This window comes from Narcine bancroftii, chromosome 2, assembly GCF_036971445.1.
Source record: "Narcine bancroftii isolate sNarBan1 chromosome 2, sNarBan1.hap1, whole genome shotgun sequence".
NCBI classification, from domain to species: domain Eukaryota; kingdom Metazoa; phylum Chordata; class Chondrichthyes; order Torpediniformes; family Narcinidae; genus Narcine; species Narcine bancroftii.
Window position 1 is genome coordinate 314,298,830 of NC_091470.1, and position 20,202 is coordinate 314,319,031.

Consider the following 20,202-nt stretch of genomic DNA (forward strand, 5'->3'; position numbering starts at 1 on the left):
GTTTCTTTGGTGAATTCTGGCATATAAGTCAACCCCACTCTGAGAAAATTTTTAAGGTTTCACGACTCTACTTGTATGTCAAAATACACACACACACACACACACACACACACACACACAAATATATATATATAAAATACAATATAATATTGTAATTTATAATAATTGTAACATTACAATTTTTTAAGGCGTCAGTTTGACACCAAATGAAATTTTGCCAATTATTAATGATTTAAAAAGCTGAATAATATCACTTACTTGCCCTGGATTTTTATTGATGAAACATTTTACTACAGAAATGAATCTTTTAATGCAGAATTCAAATATAGTACCAACCTTTGTCAACACTTTTCTCACAAATCACATGATAGGTGTCTGTGCAGAAGAAGTCATTCCATAATGCATTAGATGTAAGACCAGCACAATCCTCTGTTTGTCTGCCTTCCTGCCAGTTATCAGGCTGCCCTTGTTTCCAGTTTCTTGAATAAAATAACAACAGAAATTAATATGCAGAACTAATAGAAAGTAAGCATACACATCACATGGAATTAAAACAATTATCTGATACCATTTCCCCAAAATATTCCAATATTCCCAGTCCCAACATAGCAATAAATTACCACATGGACAGAAGAAATAATTAAATCATGTTTTAATAGCCTTCTTGAAAAAGTGAAATCACCAAATTTGAAAGAATCCACTGGTCAAAATGGAGAAATGGAGATGCAGGATTCAAGACACCATAAAGAATCTTGTCCCTTTAATGGAGTATGCAGAAGATAAAGGATTGAACAACCTCCCAAACTACCCAGCCCACACTCTGATCCATCTGTGGCAAATTCTGCGGCTCTCCACATGAGCCTCTTTGGCTAACTGTGATCTTGTAAAAGAAGGAGAGGGAAAGAGGGAAAGAGAAAGGGTGGGGGGGGGGAGGGGAAGAGAGAGAAAACGAGAAATGTGATCCGTAAAGGTCTTGCTGTATTGAAAGGGAGAGGGCAGGAGAAATAATTGACCCATTAAGATCAAGAGGTTACTCAGTCAAAAATGGGAATTTTTTTTCACATGATAAATGATTTTGCAATTAGGACTAGGAGCCATTGGCTCAAAATTAGTAAGATTGACTGATCTGACGAGTATTGCCGTGTCTCATCACTAATCTGATTGATGAGTTTGAATTTTCCTGTCTGTAGTCTTAATATTAACATCATGCAGCTCCTTTACCTGACAGACCATTTAATGGAAGTTTTTAATTTATTCTTCAATCAGACTATGACAGGATTTTGATCTTAATTGGAGCAATAGCAGCATTTTAATAGTATACTGTGGTATTTAATCTCTCAAAACATTTTCATACTTGTCTTACTTTGGCTACCCTTATATGCAGCTGAACATGGCCAGGTTTTTCTATTATGTTTGGTACTTTTCATGAGTTGCTCTCCTTCATTTGAGAGCCTGAAAATGTTGATGTTTGATTGGCAACACTGAATCATAGGCATTTGTCTATTGTATCTAAATGCTGTCCAGTTTAGTCCCATTTCCTCCTTTTTTTGATGCATGGCCCTGCAAGTTATGTCTCTGTAAATGCTCAGCCAGGTACATTTTGAATTTGGTGATGGTAGTTGATGGTCAGCGTGGACCTGTTCCGTGCTGTATTCTATTAAGTGCTGTATTTCTATTACTCTATTCTGCCTCTGCCACTGTGTCAGGAAGTTCTTAATTCTTAATTCCCCTCCAATTCCTCTACCAATGGGGTTAATGTAGGATTAGTGAAAAATGGGTGATTGACGATCACAGTGGACTTGGTGAGTTGCATTGCCTATTTCTAAGATGTGTGTCCCTATAATTCTATGACCCCCTAACCTTTGTAACATAAACCAACAATCAAGTCAAATCAGAGATCATCTTTCCTGTATCATTGGGTAATGTTATTGGACCCATAATATGAGTGGGACCTCATCGCCATGTGAGTGGGAATTCTTGGCACGTGTGCCAGTCATTCCGCTGCGCCTTAGCGGCCTTTGAGCTTCAGCTAGGTGTTTGCCTTATAAAATTTATATTTTTGTTTCTATAACCTGTTGGTTAAAGTTTTGAACCATTTGTTTTTTTGAAAACTGGGAATAGTTTTCATTTGAACAGAACTGTAATGCATTGCATGAATATCATAAACCAGAATATTTTTAATTTTAGAGAAACAATGTTGTTAATTAAATTTACATGTATATCTAATTTATACTTACGTGTATTGTGCAACAGTTCCATCCACCCATCTCCATACATTATGCTCAACCATATCTGAGAGCCCAATCCAGTAGTAATTTATTCCATTAATTTGCTTTCTCACCCATTGCTGTAATGTGATACATCAATTGTTAGTGGTGTGAATTCATACACTTAATGCAACATATAGGAAAAATTGCCAAGCAATCTCAATATTTTCCAAACTAGTGCATAATATTTTCAGGACTTTAGGAAGAATTTAATTACAATAAAGTTATATTTTATGTTTGTGATGGTACACCACTGGCCTACTGCAGGGGGCAACCTCTATACCTGCAGGAGTGTAAGGGGACAGGACAACACCTGGCCGACTGCCAATCAATCGGCCTGAATGGATCAAGCCCCACCCGGTCGGATGTCAATTACCCTCCAGGATATAAGCCTGCGCCGGCCTCCCGAGGCCTCACACGGAGTTGCTGCAGCCACAGCCAGCCTGGCTCTGTGGAGGTTTTTCAGTCTTTACCTTGTGTGTGTCTGATTCTGTCTAACAGCGCACCACAATGTTATCAATATTTATTGTTGAAATGGAATGCAGGCAAGACATGTGCAGTGTCATCAGTTGCTCTTACAAACATAAACAAACTAATATAAAAAACCAATGATACTGAAAACCCATAAAACCTGTGGGTTCATTAATATACTATTGAATTAAGTACATTATCGCTGTAACTAATCAGACACTAGCATCATATTCAGGATGATTCTATTGTGCCGAGGGAAGAAGTAAGGAAGAGTAATATCATTGGAAAAATGAATTTGTAGTGTGTCCTTAATAATTGAAATATATACATTCAGTACCACACAAGATGGCGAAGGGGGTTGTCAGTATGAAAATGGGACTTGCTTTCCAAGGACTGTGCAGTGCTCATGGAGAGTGCCACCTGCCACAGGTAGGCTGGTGAGGACTTTAAAATAGATGTTGGCCTGCAGTAGACCTAATTTGATGGCTCTGTCCTTCAGAATTCAACCAACTTGCTATGTAATGGTGCCATCAAGCCACCCTTGGTGATGGACAATGAAGTCCCCACCAGAGTATATTCGGTGCCAGTCTGTGGGACATTACTCCATTTTAGATACCAGTCCCCAACTGTGTGTGAGGAGAACTTTACCAAGTCGACTTTTCTGAAAGTGAGTTTCTTGTGGCAGATTTCAGTGCATAGGTTGATGCTGGAATATGCATCCAATCTTTTGCTTTTACATTTCAATGTATTAATAATGATACAACTGATTTGTTGGGCTACTTTGGAGGAATTAAAAAGTCAACCACTTGGCATAAGTCTGGAGTTACAGATATCCAAACTGGGAAAGGATGGCATGATCTCTTCCCCAAAGGGTATGAATGAAGCATATGGCTGTAGTTGGGTGATGTGGGCTTGTGGCTGGAAAGGCCTGCCGCTGTGCAGCATTTCTAATTTAAAAAAATTCTAATACTATTTTAACTAATTAGTTAGTATTCAAATTTATATTCAATTAACTTTGATGTTAAGACCTGATGAGGAATGAAATTGAAGGTTGTAAAATTCATGTTCAGAGGGCAGGAATACATAGCATCTGAACTGCCGCTCCTTGTTTGGAAATGTTACCAATCTGTACGGTTCAAATAAATGTTGAGGTAACTCTGGTAGACAGGATAAAAAGTTATTTTGCAATCCATGTTTTCTTAATTTCCGATGGCATATATTAAAGTTGAACTGCTTTCAAGATTTATACCTGTTCTTCTTGGTTATTAATTATGATCATGTTGGATGACATAATTTTACATAGATTATTTCCTTCTTCGAATTCAACTGGATCAGTGGAGAAATAATAACATTTACTCTTAAACTTCCTCCAATAAGGTGGACAACCTGTTTAAAAAAGAAAATTAAATGACTGAACTGTACAAGAAAATAACAAATATTCTAAAGAATTTTCACTTTAATATGTTGTTTATCAAGGTGAATACAGTTGAATTTAAAGTTGTGAACACAGCACAGGCCATGAAGAAACCAAACCACACACCTCCTCCCCACCCTGCCCAATTCCAGCTATATCTCCTACTGCCTGCATCCCACCCTGGTCACATCCCATCCTATTCTTTTGTCAGGCAGAAGATACACAAGCTTGAAAGCATGGAACCTCTGACTGAAAGGTAGTTTCTATACTCTGTTATCAGACTCTTGAATAGACCTCTCATTGATATAACATGAGATCGCATACACAGTTTAACTGTACTTTTCTCCATATCCCACACTTTATTCTGGTAATATGGAGTCCTGAACATTTTGGACTTAATGTTACACTACACCCTACACTTTTGTTTTATTATTGCACTATACGTTGTACTTAAGTATGCATTGATTTGAATGATAAAGGTCAAAGTTCAGATTTATTGTTAAAGTTCATACATTACATCACATTTAACACTGAAATGCCGACCAGGCAAAAATTCTACTCATCAGTAGTGCAAAAAACTGTACTTAAGAAAAGATATATATGTAAAAGAGAAATGTAAACAAATTGACTGTACAATACATAAAATAAATATTCAATAATAAATAATGTGCAAAGTAAGATTCCTTGAATGATCCTCTGAAAGAGTTTGTTGCTTAGGAGTCTGATGGTTGAGGGGTAGCAACTCTTCCTGAAAGTGCTGAGGATGGGAGTCTTTTGGCACCTATACCATTTTCCCGAAGGCAGCAGAAAGAACATAGAATATTCTGGGTGGTGTGGATCCTTGATGATTGTTGCTGCTCTGTATATATTCTCAATGGTGGAGAGAGTTTTGCCTGTGATGTACTGGGCTCTGACCATTAACTTTTGTAGGGCTTTCTGTTCAGAGGTATGGGTGCCCTCAGCACACATTTCACAACACATCTGCAAAGGTTTTCAATGGCATACCACAAACTCCTGAAAAAATAAAGGTGCTCACATGCTTTCTTCACAATGACATTCGTGTTTGGGTCCAGAGAAGGTCCTCTGAGATAGTGACTCCCAGGAATTTAAATTTGCTTGCCATCTGATCCCCCCAATGATCACAGGATCACACACAAAACTATGCTTTTCTCTTAATCTTTATACACATGACAATGAATAATTCAATAAATTCAACATTCAATCTTAATAAGGGGAATAGAACTTTTTCTTTTCCAGGAATAGGACCAAACTTCCCATTTTAGGTATTACACAATTAATGAAGACATTGGTTAAACACAAAATATTGTTGCTGTTATAGAAGTACATTGAACAACCACCAGGAATGGATTTCAAGGCACAGTTCTCTTTTCTGCCCAACAATATTTACCTCAAGGGTTATTTTTCTGAGGGGAAGAGCTACAGAAAATCTAGAGCAATCAATTCCTTTTGCATCGATGTAACTTTTACCACCTTTCCAATCAGCTACTCTGAGCAAAATTACTTATTTGAGCCAGATCAAGGATTGCCATTCCTACTATACAAATTCAGCTCATGTTCAATCCTTACAGTATCCAACTCAGGTGGCATTCATCTCTTCAGTTTCAGTTTTAATTTAGGTAAAGGTTACTCTTGACTTAGTGTTTCAGTGCAGATAATTCTACTCAGCCATTGTCCCAATATTTACCCCATTTCTGGAATGAAAGGTCATTTGAGATAAGTATGTCCTTTGTGAACTATTTTTAAAAAGTCACCTAAGAGCACATTTGAGAAAATATATTATTTTGTCTTTGCTTATAAATTTATTTTTGAGCTAATGACAGATAAACTGTGCCATTCACATTACACAATACAACCTTTGAAAATCATTGAACTGTGAAAATAACAATTCTTGCTATCAATTTTCAGCTTCATATAACAAATATTACAACCTAAGAAACACTAAAGTCAATGATCAAGAATTTGTTCTTGTAATATTATTTATAGTCCCGGTACCTTGAAACCAATATTGACTACTGTAGGACATATTAGCCAGTTAAATCCCAGAATTTACTGGCTGATAGACTAATCTAGTAATCCTTCATGGTTCACTTTTTGAAAAGTGTAACCTTTATAGATCTGATCAGAATTCAAAAGCAATCCTCAAATAATTCTTAAGCTATTCCAACACTACATAAAAGCCTGTCTGTACAATTTTAACAGCACATTTTTTTTCTTGCTTTATGGTATCTGTGAATAATATCTATCTATATTTTATTATCTCTTTTTAAGTTAATTTAATATACTACTGTAGTTGTTTTTTTTGTTATGTAGTACCTGTTTAGATGCAGTGTAAGAATTTTGGTGTTTATGCACATTGTATAATTTATGACAATAAACATTACCATGCTATACTTTGTTTGGAAAAAATAATTTTTAATGATTGGTTATCTCAAGCCTTAAAAGCTTATTTTGTATGTATGTGTATAATTCACACAGAGATAATATAAATTATATTTTATATTGTTTAGGAAAGATTATGATACTTCAGCATCTAAATTATTTCTATGTATATTTTGCAATATTTACTTTGCTTTCTGTGACATAATTTTTGAATTGTGCAATTCTTTCCTGAGTTGTTTTCCATGAGAATTCATCACCAAAAGCTTAATGACATTAATATTGTTGATGGCAGGGATTCTCAAGAACTAGGTTATATTGGAAAAGAGGATAATTTTGCCACAAATTTGATAGATGATAGATTAGAAATCTTGAACATGAACATCCTTTTATTAAGGTTGAAGAAGTACTTAATACATTGCATTTAAAACGGATCCAATATTTATGTACAAATAAAGCTGGGGAAGATATGGCCAGGACAAACTATCATTATTATGAATTCAGAAACAAAACTAGTAAGTTATTAGCCTGGCAAATAAAAGAGGAAGAGACCGAAAGATTTATCCAATGTATTGTTATGGATGATGGGAGATCCCTCATTAATTCACAGGACATAAATCAAGAATTTAGAAAGTTTTATGAAATACTATACAAGGCAGATCATGATATAGAAAACACCAAAGCAACACATTTCTTGAACTCATTACATCTGCCAAGAGATTCTTGGCGCTATTAAGTCTCTGCAGAACAATAGAGCTCCGGGGCCAGATGGCTTTCCAATTGAATACTTCAAAGCCTTTCCAGATGAGTTTTTAACTCCTTTAACAAATATGTTTAAGGAAGCACTGACTACTATAACTGTGCCTAGTTCTATGGAATTGGCTACAATAATATTACTGCCAAAACCTGAGAAGGACCATCAAAAATGTACTTCTTAGCGGTCCCTTAGTCTTTTGAATTCAGATTAGAAAATGTTATTAAAATTAATTGAATTAAGAATAGATGACAGAGATTGGACACGCGTCGTTGAGCGAGAGGAAGTGGCGGGTTGGCGATGCACCCGCGTCAGGCCGGGCTGGGCCGGGCCGGGCTTCTTTTCGACCTGCTCTGAGCGGTTTGTGCAATTCACCAGGGAGAAAAAGGTGTCATGGTTCTCGCCAAGTTGTGAGCCCCAACGAAGAATGTAACGGGAATATGTTTCAACAAAACCAGAAAATGATGCAAAAACTCTGTTCATGGAAGGAGGAAGAAATGGCGCGGTGACAGAAAATCGATTGCCCCGTGTGCTGCCTCGTTTGATAAGTTTTTTTCCAGCATTTTGGGTTTTCAATCAGTTCGTTATCTTCATTGATGAATGAAACGGGCACTTCTACAACGTAGTGGATGAAAAATAAAAAAATCCATTGAAGTTTAAAAAAAAAGAATAGATGACATAATCACTAACATTTTCAATGCTGATTAGTCAGACTTTGTCAGAAACTGATATGGAGTTGAGAATATATGGAGAGTTTTTCACATAATGAAAGGACTCATATCCAAAATGATCCCATGCTGATAATGTCGATGGATGTGGAGAAGGGATTCTACAGGATTGAACCTAGCTTCCTTTTGCAAACACTTAAAGCAACAAATTTTGGAGTGAGATTTATTCCATACATTGAAACATTTTTTGCTGGTCCTAAAGCTCAAATTCTAACTAATGGAGTCCTGTTAGGTGCTTTTTCGCTATCAAGAAGCATTCGCCCAGGCTGCCCAAGTGCTCCGTTTCTGTTGAGCCATTGGCTATTTGCTCTAATCCCACTATTTGGCTCAAATGAACACAAACTAGCCCTTTACGCTGACGATCTTTTAGTTTCCCTATCTGATCCAACAAAATCATTACCCTCCCTTTTACAATGTTTCCAACAATACAGTACTGCTTCTGAATATAAATTAAACCTTTTAAAAAGTGAAGCCATGCCATTTAATATACAGGATAATTACATCAAGAACCTAGTCAAACCCTTGTAATGGTACCTGAATGGATTTAAATATTAAGGCATAGAAATAAGGAGATATGCAGGCAAAATCCTCAAAGATAATTATATAAAATTATTGAATCAGGTTAAATTTGATCTACAGAAATGGAGTGAACTGCCATTATCTTTAATTGGAGGAATGAACTGAATTAAAATGAATGTACTGTCCAAATTTCTATATTTATTCCAATATGTCCCAATTAAAATTCCCAAAAGTCTATTTAATGAATTAAACAAATCAATATCCAGCTTCTTATGGAAAGGTAGAGTCAAACTCCCAGTCCTTCAGGTCCCATTCGCCAAGGGAGGATTAAATTTTCCTAATTTTAAATGTTACTACCTTGCAGCTAAATTCCATCCAATATGGTGTTGGTTGCAATCTGAGGACAATGAGGCCAGATGGCTTCCTATTGAATAATATCAACTAAAGAATGTTCCCTTAAAAGTTATTCTTTTTTTAACATCTAAGAACCCAAGAATTCTAAATTCTTTTGAATTGTGGCAAGAAGCTCACGCAGTTATTGGTATAAATACCTCATTATTTCAGAAAACTTCTCTGTGGAATAGCCCCAATGTGCCCCATATGATTGTCGGTGGAATTTTTAAAAATTGGGTTAATAGTGGCATAAAAACAGTTGAAGATTTATATAGCCAAGATAACTTAGCCAATTTTCAACAATTGTCTGGTAACTTCAATCTCCCAAATTATAATTTCTTCAAATGTTTTCAGATTAGGCACTGGGTCTATAATATTTATACAGACTGTCCTCAAATTCCAACAGAATCCCCGTTTGAAAAGCACTTGCTTAGAGAAAGCCCTGTACACTACAAAGGGTCTGACATCATCTATTTATATTATTTTAAACAGTTGCTTGCCAATCTATATTAAGAGTTATATTAGGGGAATCCGATCTTGAGTGCAATTACAATGACGCCGATTGGTGTAATATCCTTCAAATATCTCAAACTATATTAATCTCAACTAAACATAGACAAATACAGTTTAATATCTTTAATAGGAGATACTAAACTTTACATAGACTGCAAAAATGCACTATAACCTCTCTCCCAATTGTCGGAGATGTAAAACTCGTGACGGAGATTTACTTCATATGCTTTGGAATTGCTCTTATCTCTAAGACTTTTGGAAATACTGTACATTGTTAGAATAACCTCAGATATCATAAAAACCAAAATTTCATTTGACCCTAGGGTGTGGATTTTGAGAGATCTACAAAGTCTTGATGTGAACCACAATAATAAAAAAATATTTTATATTGCTTGTAGCTAGGAAAAAGTATATCCTACAAAACTGGAAATCTGGATTTACTCCTTCACTGAGGCAATGGTTATATATGAGTTAACATCCTATAGTACACCTGAAAAGATCTTATATAGTGTGTGAGGAGGTAACCAGCAACATAATTATTATCATTACACCTCTTTGGCTACTGAATTAGTACAGATTCCTGCCCTCCCGTGCTCCTACTATCTGCTTAATGTAATAATATATACATTAGGACCTCATTCCTTACTTGATTGAATTTTATTTTTCAATTGTGAACCTGGGAGAAATTTCTACTATACCAGGGTTTTGGGTGGGGGGGGAGGAAGGGTGGGAGGGAGCATTATGTTTGTTTGCTTGTTTTTTTTTTGCTTGTGGCTTTTTTTAATTATATGTATCTGTTCATAAAAAATGGCTATTTTGCTTCAATGAAAATACTTTAAAAAAAATGCTTGATAGATGCTTCTGGACCAGCTTTGCTTGGGATCGGCAAAGAATACTGTTGTTTCACTGCTAACAGCAAAGTTCAGCCAAATATCTTTGGCTTGCATTACAAGTTGTACACTGTAACCAAATTTATTTCCCTCTGTGGTCTGATGGGGATTCAGATTAAATATTTCATTCTCCAAAGTGCTTGCTAAACCACAGTGGCTTCAGCCTCCAATACTTCAAATATAAAATCTTTAACTTCATTTCTAGATCCTTTCAGGCTATACCTCTTTGCTCCATTATCCCTCTGAGAAATTAGTATCCCTCCAGTCCTGGCCAGTTTTACATCACATTTTCCCTCAGGACACCATCTGTGGATGCACCTACATCAAGTTGGCTATCAGGTCTGATTTTCTTGATTTAAACATCCATGGTTCTTTACTGCCATTAAGGTCCAAATTCGAACCACCACTTTGACCAAACTTTAAGCTTCTAATTTTAATTGCTAGTTCCTTCTTTCACTTGCCATCAAAATAGGCCTGATTTGATAAGGAACTTATCATCATGTAGCTCTTTAATGATGAATACTCTGAGGTGTTGTTAAAAATTATTCCAAAAATGGGTGGTTGGTGACAAAATTAATGTTTTGAAAATTATAAAATAGTATGTTATCCATATCCTGGTTTCTTCTGAATGGTGGACAAAATCTGCTAATTATGATGTAAATTGAAATTCGTTATCTAATCCAGGCAAATGTAATTTTCAATGTCTGTATTCAGGTCTGGTCTCAGCTCTTGAATAAATTAGATCATAAATTAGATCAGCCATGATCGTATTGAATGGCGGAGTAGGCACGATGGGCCATTTTTGGCCTACTCCTGTTCCTACTTCCTATGTTCCTATGAATGGCACAAAGGCTTTACTTCTGTTCTGTTCAATTTAACCTCTGGGGATCTCATAAGCTTCCATTATCAATGTATCCATGGTGTAATGTGTATAAGAACAAGAGGTAAGAGCACAACTGAACGTACAGTTCCTTAAGCCTGCTCTGCCATTCAATAAGGTTGTGGCTGATCTCTCTGCTATAGAATCTCTATCATTCTTTATTGCTCTACAGTCCAAAAATCTCTTATCTTTGAATATATTTAATAATTCAGCATCCAAAGACCTCTGTACTAGAGAATTCTAATCAAAGGGGAAGAATTTTCTTCTCATCATCTCAGTCTTAAATGGCTGATACTTTATCTTGAGAGTTTGCCTAAGTGTTCTAGACCATTCCTCAGGAGAAAAATCATCATGGCATCTAACTTGTCAAGTCCTGTGAAAACCTAATATTTTAGAGAAAACACTTCCCTTTCTTCTAAAATTGAAAGAGTATGTCAGAGAAACACAGGAAATATAGAGTCAGCAAACAATGAGAAGCTGGACAGTCTCAGCCGTATCAAGCAGTATCCATAAAGATTTCTGAAAGGATCCAACCTTAAACATTAAACGGCTACTTCTCTCCTTGACTCCATGGATGCTGCCTGATCTGCTGAGTTCCTCCGGCTACTCGTTGTTTGCTCTTTGAGAAAGTACAATTATCCAATATGATAAATCAAGCTGTCCCTCTTGTTCCAGGAATCTGGTGGAATCTTCACTGCATTGCTTCAAAGGCAACTGTACACTTGAATAAAACAAAACCTGTGCAAATAAAGATGTACTTCCCTTAAATGTGTCCACAGTCAATCATGCCAAACAGGCTAAATAACAGTAACTGCACTTTCTATGGTGTTTTATGATACTCGAGTCCATTGGCCAATGCCGTAACTGCAATATAACCACATGGAGTGCAACCAGTTGAGATTGATTTTTTTTGGGTCAATGAGTCTTAACTAAATTGATAACATCAAATAAACAACGGACAAGACTTTTCAGAGTTCAATTAAGGGAAGGTATTAAGAGTAATGGAACCAAGTGGCAGATGATCTAATTAAATGCTGAAACATAATTCAGACATTGAATGGTTCTACTATTAAATTCCCAACCCAGTTCCTTAGAGATAAAATGCAGATGCCCTCAGATGTACAGTGCTCTTACCTATAGTAAAAAATTCTCATTTAATGCATTTAATAATGAAATACGAACTTTTATTTGTGCAATAATTTTCAAATATCATAAAAAATGGAATTTAGTTCCACAGTTATGCAATAAAGAGCACTTATGGTGATATGAAACATGTTAGTCTTAGAAGTAAAGAATGATATACCTTTGGTGCAATTAAGTTGGTGTTTTACCTTGGTACTGAAAGGACCATACACAAAAACATACCAATTCGAAGTAAAAGTAGACTGCTCAAATGCTCAAACTTGCAACTCCATTAATAGATCATAGCTCATCTGACTACAATCTCAACTCAATAATCCCTTTGCTATTACTCCATTACTTATCACACCATTGCCCTGTGTAAGAAATATTTAGCATGGATTTGTGAGGGGCATGTCATGTCTCACAAGCCTAATTTCAATTTTTGAGGAAGTAAAAAAAATAAATTGATGAAGGGAGGGTGGTATATGTGGTGAATATAGATTTTAGTAAGGCATTTGATAAGGTACCACATGGTAGATTCATTCAGAAAGTCATGAAGTATGGGATCTATGGAACTTTGGCTGTGTGAATTCAGAATTGGCTTGCCTACAGAAAGCAAAGTGTAGCAGTAGATAGATTCTGCCTGGAGGTCAGTGACTATTGGAATTTCGCAGGGACCTGTTCTGTGACCCCTCTCTGTGATTTTTATAAATGACTTGGATGAAGAAGCAGATAGATGGGTCAATAAGTTTTCAGATGACATGAAAATTGTAGTGGATAGTTTAAAAATTTGTTGTAGGTTACAACAGGATACTGCATAGAGAGGATGCAGAGTTGGGTGGAGAAGTGGCAAATGGAGTTCAATTAGGATAAATATGAAGTGATGCATTTTGGAAGGTCGAACTTAAAGGTGGAGTACATGGTTAATTGTAGATTCTTAACAGTGTGGAAGAACAGAGGACCCTTCGGTTCAAATCCATAGATCTTTCATGGCTGCCGTGTAGTTGATAGGGTAGTTTTGAAGAAATGGTATACTGGCCTTCATTAGTCAGGGAATTGATTTCAAGAGCCATGAGGCAATATTGCAGCTCTATAACACTTGGAATATCATGTTCAGTTCCGGTCACCTCATTACAGAAAGCATATGGAAGCTTTGGAGAGGGTGCAGAGGAGATTTACCAGGATGTTTCCTGGATTGGAGAATGTGTCTTATGAGGCTAGGTTAACAGAGCAAAGGCTTTTCTCTTTGGAGCGAAGAAGGATGAGGGGTGACTTAATAGAGGTCTGCAAGATTATGAGAGGGATAGATAGGGTGAGCATCCAGCACCTTTTCTCAGGGTGAGAGTAGCCAATACCAGGGACATCTGTTTAAAGTGAGGGGAGAAAAATTGAGGGGAGATGTCAGAAGTAATTTTTTTTTTACACAGAGAATAGTGAATGCCTGGAATGCATTGCCAGGTGGTTGTTGAGGCTGGTACAATAGGGACAATTAAAAGACAGGCACATGGATGGAAGAAAAATAGATAGTTATGGGTGTGAGGTTGGGAAAGTTTAAATTGCGTAGTAGATTTATATAGATTAGCATAATATGTTGGCAAAGGACTTCATTGTGCTGTAATGTCTTTTTTTCTATTAAAACACTGAGTACAATATGATTAATAAACACTGTAGAATCACTGACTTTCCTGTATTTTTTTACAGGTACTCCCTGTCTTACGACCATAATTGGGACTGAAGGGTCAGTCGTATCTCGAAATGGATGCAAGTTGGAATTTTGCCCGCGCATGTGGTGTAAAAAAGTCTTAAAGAAAATTTTTTATCATCTGAACTAATCAAAATTTTCATAATCTACCTTATATTTACCTTGTTAGTCGGCATCCTGGGGTCCATAGGCTGGGTACGGCCATCTTGATTCCTGTACGCATGTGTGAGACTTTGGTTAATGCTTGCGTGGAGGGTTCGTGTATTGGAATCAAGATGGCCGTACCCAGCCCATGGACCCTGGGACGCTGAGTAACAAAGTAAATATGCACACTTTGGCTCTTACATGCCCAGTATGTGTTATAGTTTGTCAAATACCTCATAAACTCTGTACATTTTATATATTTTTCATTATATTTTTATAACAAATTTTTGGTTGTATGTGCGGATGGAGAAAAAGTGGCAACTTTTAATCTTCATTTCCAATGCAATACATAATGAAAGATACTTACCATTTGATTTTGGAATGACTGTTGAAGGCAGATTTCTTTGTCCCACAAGGCCAAAGGGATGGCTTAATTGACCAATAGGGCTCATTGATCTTGTTGCCCTTGGTGGTCCTGGTGGACCTGCTGGCCCTGGTGGTCCTGGTGGTCCTGGTGGGCCCTTATTTCCTGGAGGACCTGGTTGACCTTGTTCTCCCCGTGATCCTGGAGGACCCACTTTGCCATCTAGACCAGGTGGTCCGGCTCTCCCTTTGGCTCCAGGTGTACCAGGTCTTCCATTTGACCCATTTTGACCTCTCGTGCCAGGAGGCCCTCTATATCCTTGACTGCCCTTTTCCCCTTTACTCCCTGGAGCACCTCGTGAACCTTTTGGACCAATTGATCCAGGAAGTCCTTGTTTTCCAAGGTCACCTTTTTGTCCTTTTGGTCCTCTATTGCCAGGTGATCCTTGTACTCCTCTGTCACCTTTGGGACCTCTTGCACCAGGAGGACCTAGATTTCAATGAAAAGAATCATATTTTAAGTCCTGTGTCCAGTGATAAATTCATTCAACATAATTTGATAATTCTTGAGATACTGAAACGGGAGTATTCTTCTTGTAGCCAACAGTTTAGATCTAAGAGTTTCTACCCATGGTTGCTGTCTGACCTGCTGAGTTAGAACCATAGAACACTACAGCACAGAAACAGGCCTCTTCAGCTATTCTAGTCTGTGCTAAACCTTTTCTTTTTGCCTAGTCCCACTGACCTGCACCCAGTCCATAACCATCTATATCTCTCCCATCCACGTACCTGTGCAAATTCTTCTTTAATGTTAAAATTAACCACGCATTCACCACTTCAGCTGCCAGCTCATTCCACACTCCCACTTCTCTCTGCGTGAAGAAGTTCCTTCTCATGTTTCCCCTAAACTTTTCCCTTTTCATTCTTAACCCAGGTCCTCTGGTCAGTGGAAAAAGCCTATCTACATTTACTCTGTCTATCAACCTCATAATTTTAAATACCTCTAAATATCTCTATTAAATCTCCCGTCATTCGTCTACGCTCCAGGGAATAAAGTCCTAACCTGTTTAACCTTTCCCTATAACACAGTTCCTGAAATCCAAGCAACATCTTGGTAAATCTTCTCTGCACTCTTTCTTTCTCATTGATATCTTTCCTGTAGTTAGGTGACCAAAACTGCACAGAATACTCCAAATTTGGCCTCACCAATGTTTTATACAATGTAACCATAACATCCCAACTCCTATACTCAATATTTTGATTTATGGAGGCCAATATACCAAAAGCTCTCTTTACAATCCCATCCATTTGTGAAGCCACTTTCAAGGAATTATATACAGTATCTGTATTTCCAGGTCCCTCTGTTCTGCTGCACTCTTCAGTGCTTTACCATTTACCATGTACATCCTTTCTTGATTTGTCCTTCCAAAATGCAACACCTCATACTTGTCTGCATTAAATTCCATCTGCCATTTTGCAGAACATTTTTCTAGCTGGTTCAGATCCCTCTCCAAGCATTGAAAACTTTCTTCATTGTCCAATATCTCCAATCTTAGTGTCATCTGCAAACTTGCTGATCCAATTTACCACATTATCATCCAGATCATTGATGTAGCTGACAAACAACAATCATTCGAATACCAATCCCTGAAGCACACCACCTGTCACAGGCCTCCAGTCTGAGAAGTAATTATCCACCACTACACTCTGACTTCTCCCATCTAGCCATTTGCTTTAAGACAGCAAGCACTTCCTGCTCTTTAATCTGCATTGTTTCCATGACCTTACTGCTTGTTTTCCTTACTTCCCATGATTCTGTGCCAATTTCCTGAGCGAATACTGATGAAAAGCCTTTAAGATCTCCCCTACCTCTTTTGTCTCCATACAAAGCTGACCACTCTGATCTTCAAGGGGACCAATTTTGACTCTTATTATCCTTTTGCTCTTTATATACCTGTAGAAACCCTTAGGATTTTCCTTCATATTGTCTGCCAAAGCAACCTTGTGTCTTCTTTTAGCCTTCCTGATTTCTTTCTGAGGTTTTTCTTGCATTTTTATACTCTTCAAGTACCTAATTTGCTCCACGTTGCCGATACATGCTATAAACTTCTCTCTTTTTCCAAACCAGATCCCCCAAATCCCTTGAAAACCAAGGTTGCCTATGCCTGCTAGCCTTGCCTTTAATCCTGACAGGAATATACAAACTCTGTACTCTCAAAATTTCACTTTTGAAGGTCTTCTACTTATCATGCACATCTTTGCTTTAAAACAACTTATCACAATCCATATATTCCAGATCAGTGGTTTTCAAACTGCCCCCCTAAACATATTCCACCTTAAGCAATCTTTATGCCATAAGTGCTCTATGATTAGTAAAGGATTGCTTAAGGTGGTATGGGAGTGGAAAGAAAAAGTTGAAAACCACTGTTTTAATCATACCGAATTGACTTGTTATGTGCACAGTTTCATAACTCCAAAGGAAATGGGCCAATGAGCATTTATCTCAAGCAAAATATTTCAGTAATAATTGGGTCTAGAGCAGTGACTCTCAACCTTCTCTTCCCACTATATGGACCAGGACATCTGGCTCACCCTCCCTCCTGAGAATGCCGTGAACTCGACCTGAGATATCTCAGACCTTGGCACCAGGGAGGCATCATACAAGCCGGGATATTTGATCTCTTCCACAGAACCTCTTATCTGACCCCATACTATGGAATCCCCTTCCCATTACAACTTGCCTCTTCTCCTCCCTTCTCTTCTTAGCCACATGACCAGACTTTGTGCTAGATACTTGACCGCCATAGGTTGTGCCTGGTAGGTTGTCCCCCACAACAATATCCAAAATTGTATACTTGTTATTGAGGGAAATGGCCACAGGGGTGTCCTACACTGCCTGCCTGTTCTCTTTCCCTCTCCTGACTGTCATCCATCTACTCTCTTCCTGCCTCCTGCCTCCTAGTGTCCCTGTAGCCCCAGTCTATCACCCCCTCTACTTCCCAAATGATCTGGAGTTCATCCAACTCCAGCTCAAATTCCTTAACTTGGTTTGTCAGGAGCTGCTGCTGGATGCACTTCTCACGGATGAAATGATCAGGGATATTGATGACCCACATTCTGCAAGAAGAGCATTCCTCTTCCTTGGCTGCTATTCCGACTGTTTATGACTAGAGGAACAAAGTAAATATCTTATACCTGTCGTTACCCACTAAATCCTTTTTGTTCTTTGAAAAGGGTGGCCCTTTCTTACTTTAACTCTTACTATCCATCACCTCTTACCTGTTCTCACTGAAGCCTGTTGAATCAAAGCCTTACCTCTCTGACTTAGTCCACTCCAATGATGAGTTCCTCCAGCAATTCTTTGTATGCTTGAATCATCGGTAATTCTTAATTAACATATTTAACCTACTGCTCCTCTCCCTACTTCATTGCTTCTCTCCCCATGGCACCACATCAATCCTCCCCTCAGTTTCTACACCCTCCCCACCATTGCCATTGTGGCTCTACTCTTCTGCTGCTGTTCCAATGTCATCTGTGTCAATTTCCCTGCCACTGCTCTTCCCACAACCACTCCGCCCATATTTCTATCATTTACAGCTCCATATCCTGAGAAGCTTCTACCCCCTACAAACTCCCAATTCTAGCTCAATCTCGGGCCATAATGTCACCTTCATTTTGTGGCTGGACTGTCATCAGTTCATTAAAAGGATGCAAAGCTTTGTCTTGGGACTAACTGTTCCATTATTTGAGGACAATATAATTTCATTGGTTTAAAACATCAATGTAACTATCTCATTGTGTAGATTATATGAAATAGTTTTGTGAATATGATCAAAAAATTAAAATCAATTTAATTCAGAAAGTTCCTAAAACATTTCACAACTAGCATCCGAATTTGAATTTAAGTGGGAAGTGTTTAAAAAACCTTGATTATTGAAAAATTTATGGAAAATGCTCACCTTGAAGAATCGTGAAGTTTTGAATCAGCTGAGCATGTTTTGTATCCACAAGTTTCATTTCTTCCATTATCATGGATAAGTTGCCAATCTCAATGTCTAACTTTGTTTTCATCAGACTTTGCTGTGCTTTGATAAGCGAGCTATCCATGCGTACATTGTCCATGTTGGTTGTCAGGATGGCTAGCTTGTCTTCATGCTGACTCAATGTATTGGTACAAGTAGTTTTAATCCCATTCAAGTTGTTTGTCAGGGTCCGAAGATGCTGTACAGTCCAACTGATATTACCAATGATAGTTCCAATGTCTCTTTCATTGATATCCATGCGTATTTCAAGTTGTTTAAAATTAGCAGCTGTTTTGTTTTCATGGGCTTTTTGATATTGATGTAGATCCTTGAGACTCTCTTCATGAACATTAGCCATAAAGCTAATATTTTCCATTTGGCTACTGAGAGAATTCAATTGATTTCTCATATCTTCCAAAGTTTCATTATTACCAGTCACCAGGATAGAGTTGTTAATTGTTTGAAGCTGCAAGTATTGTAACTTATCTTTTAACCAGTCAGTATCTTTTTGTGCTTGCAACACTGTCTGCTGGAGAGCCTGCCAACTATTCCTTACCTTTTGAATTGCCTGACTGGTATCATCAACAGATTTCTGCAGCGAACTGAACAAGTCCCTTTGTCGAATCTGCGTCTGATTTATTTGACTGAGATTAATTACTGTACTGCTCTGAGACTTGGTCTGTCGTTGTATGTCCTTTTGCAGCTTACCAGTATTTTGTTCCAGGTTGTTGATGTATCTACTGTAGGTCAATAAAGTTTGGTTGATGGCTCTGATGGATTTTGAGTTGCCATCAAACATGTTTTTGAGGGAGTTTTGGCTGGTTGTCATTGATAATTCAGTCACATGTAATTTGTCTAGTGCAGCTTTGTTTCTGGAGGCGTTGTCTGCAATGTCATTAAGCTGATTCTGAAGGAATTGAATATCAGTTTTGAACTTGGACAGCTCAGAAGTGGTACTTTGATCTTTCATACCAGACTTGTTATCTATAACATATGGTAAATAATCAATTACAGAATTAATCATTTTTAAAAACAGTTTCGCAGATATCGATATTCTCTCTTTATGTCTCCATGTAAAGGACACTGTATAGTTGTCCCCACATCTATCTGGGTTTCCTCCCACCTTTCTAAACATACCAAGGTTGTAGGTCAATTGGGTGGCATGGGGTCGAGTGCCAAAAGGGCTATGTGTATAAACATAAAATATATTTAAAATATTTTTAATTTTAAAATGTAATGAATAATTGACATAATAAATTAACATGAGAATGGTTTATAAATAGAGGCCAGCATATTTGCACAAATGGATGTTGAAATTTTTACCAACCAACCAAAACCCATATCTTTTAGATTTTTATTAAAAAGCTGAAAAATTAATTCATTCCGATGCCATCTTGGAAATTTATATCATTGAGTTTATTGCTATTAACTGGGCATCAAAATCCAGGCATCTTAAAAAGGTTAAGGAAAAACAATTTAAAAAAGATATCCAACATGAAATGGGTTCAGATAGTCTCAATCCATTTTGATCAGACAAAGGCATGCAAAACAAAATTGTTCCTAATTTGGTAATACATGTCAAATTTTCTCAGATCAGCTTGAGGATAGCCAGAGTAATAAATG

At 37.4% G+C, this 20,202-nt stretch overlaps 1 protein-coding gene across 2 annotated transcripts in view; it reads right to left on the reverse strand.

Moving 5' to 3' along the window:
- The window catches only part of colec12 (collectin sub-family member 12), a 214,465-nt gene that overhangs the window by 4,500 nt on the left and 189,763 nt on the right, over positions 1-20,202 (reverse strand). For both annotated transcript variants that reach the window (XM_069921713.1, XM_069921712.1), the window contains 5 exons: positions 18,517-19,563; positions 14,562-15,047; positions 3,988-4,124; positions 2,238-2,347; positions 337-479 (listed from right to left, as the gene is read on the reverse strand). In XM_069921713.1, the coding sequence (XP_069777814.1) occupies positions 337-479; positions 2,238-2,347; positions 3,988-4,124; positions 14,562-15,047; positions 18,517-19,563 (1,923 nt within the window). The remainder of the gene's footprint in view (positions 1-336; positions 480-2,237; positions 2,348-3,987; positions 4,125-14,561; positions 15,048-18,516; positions 19,564-20,202) is intronic.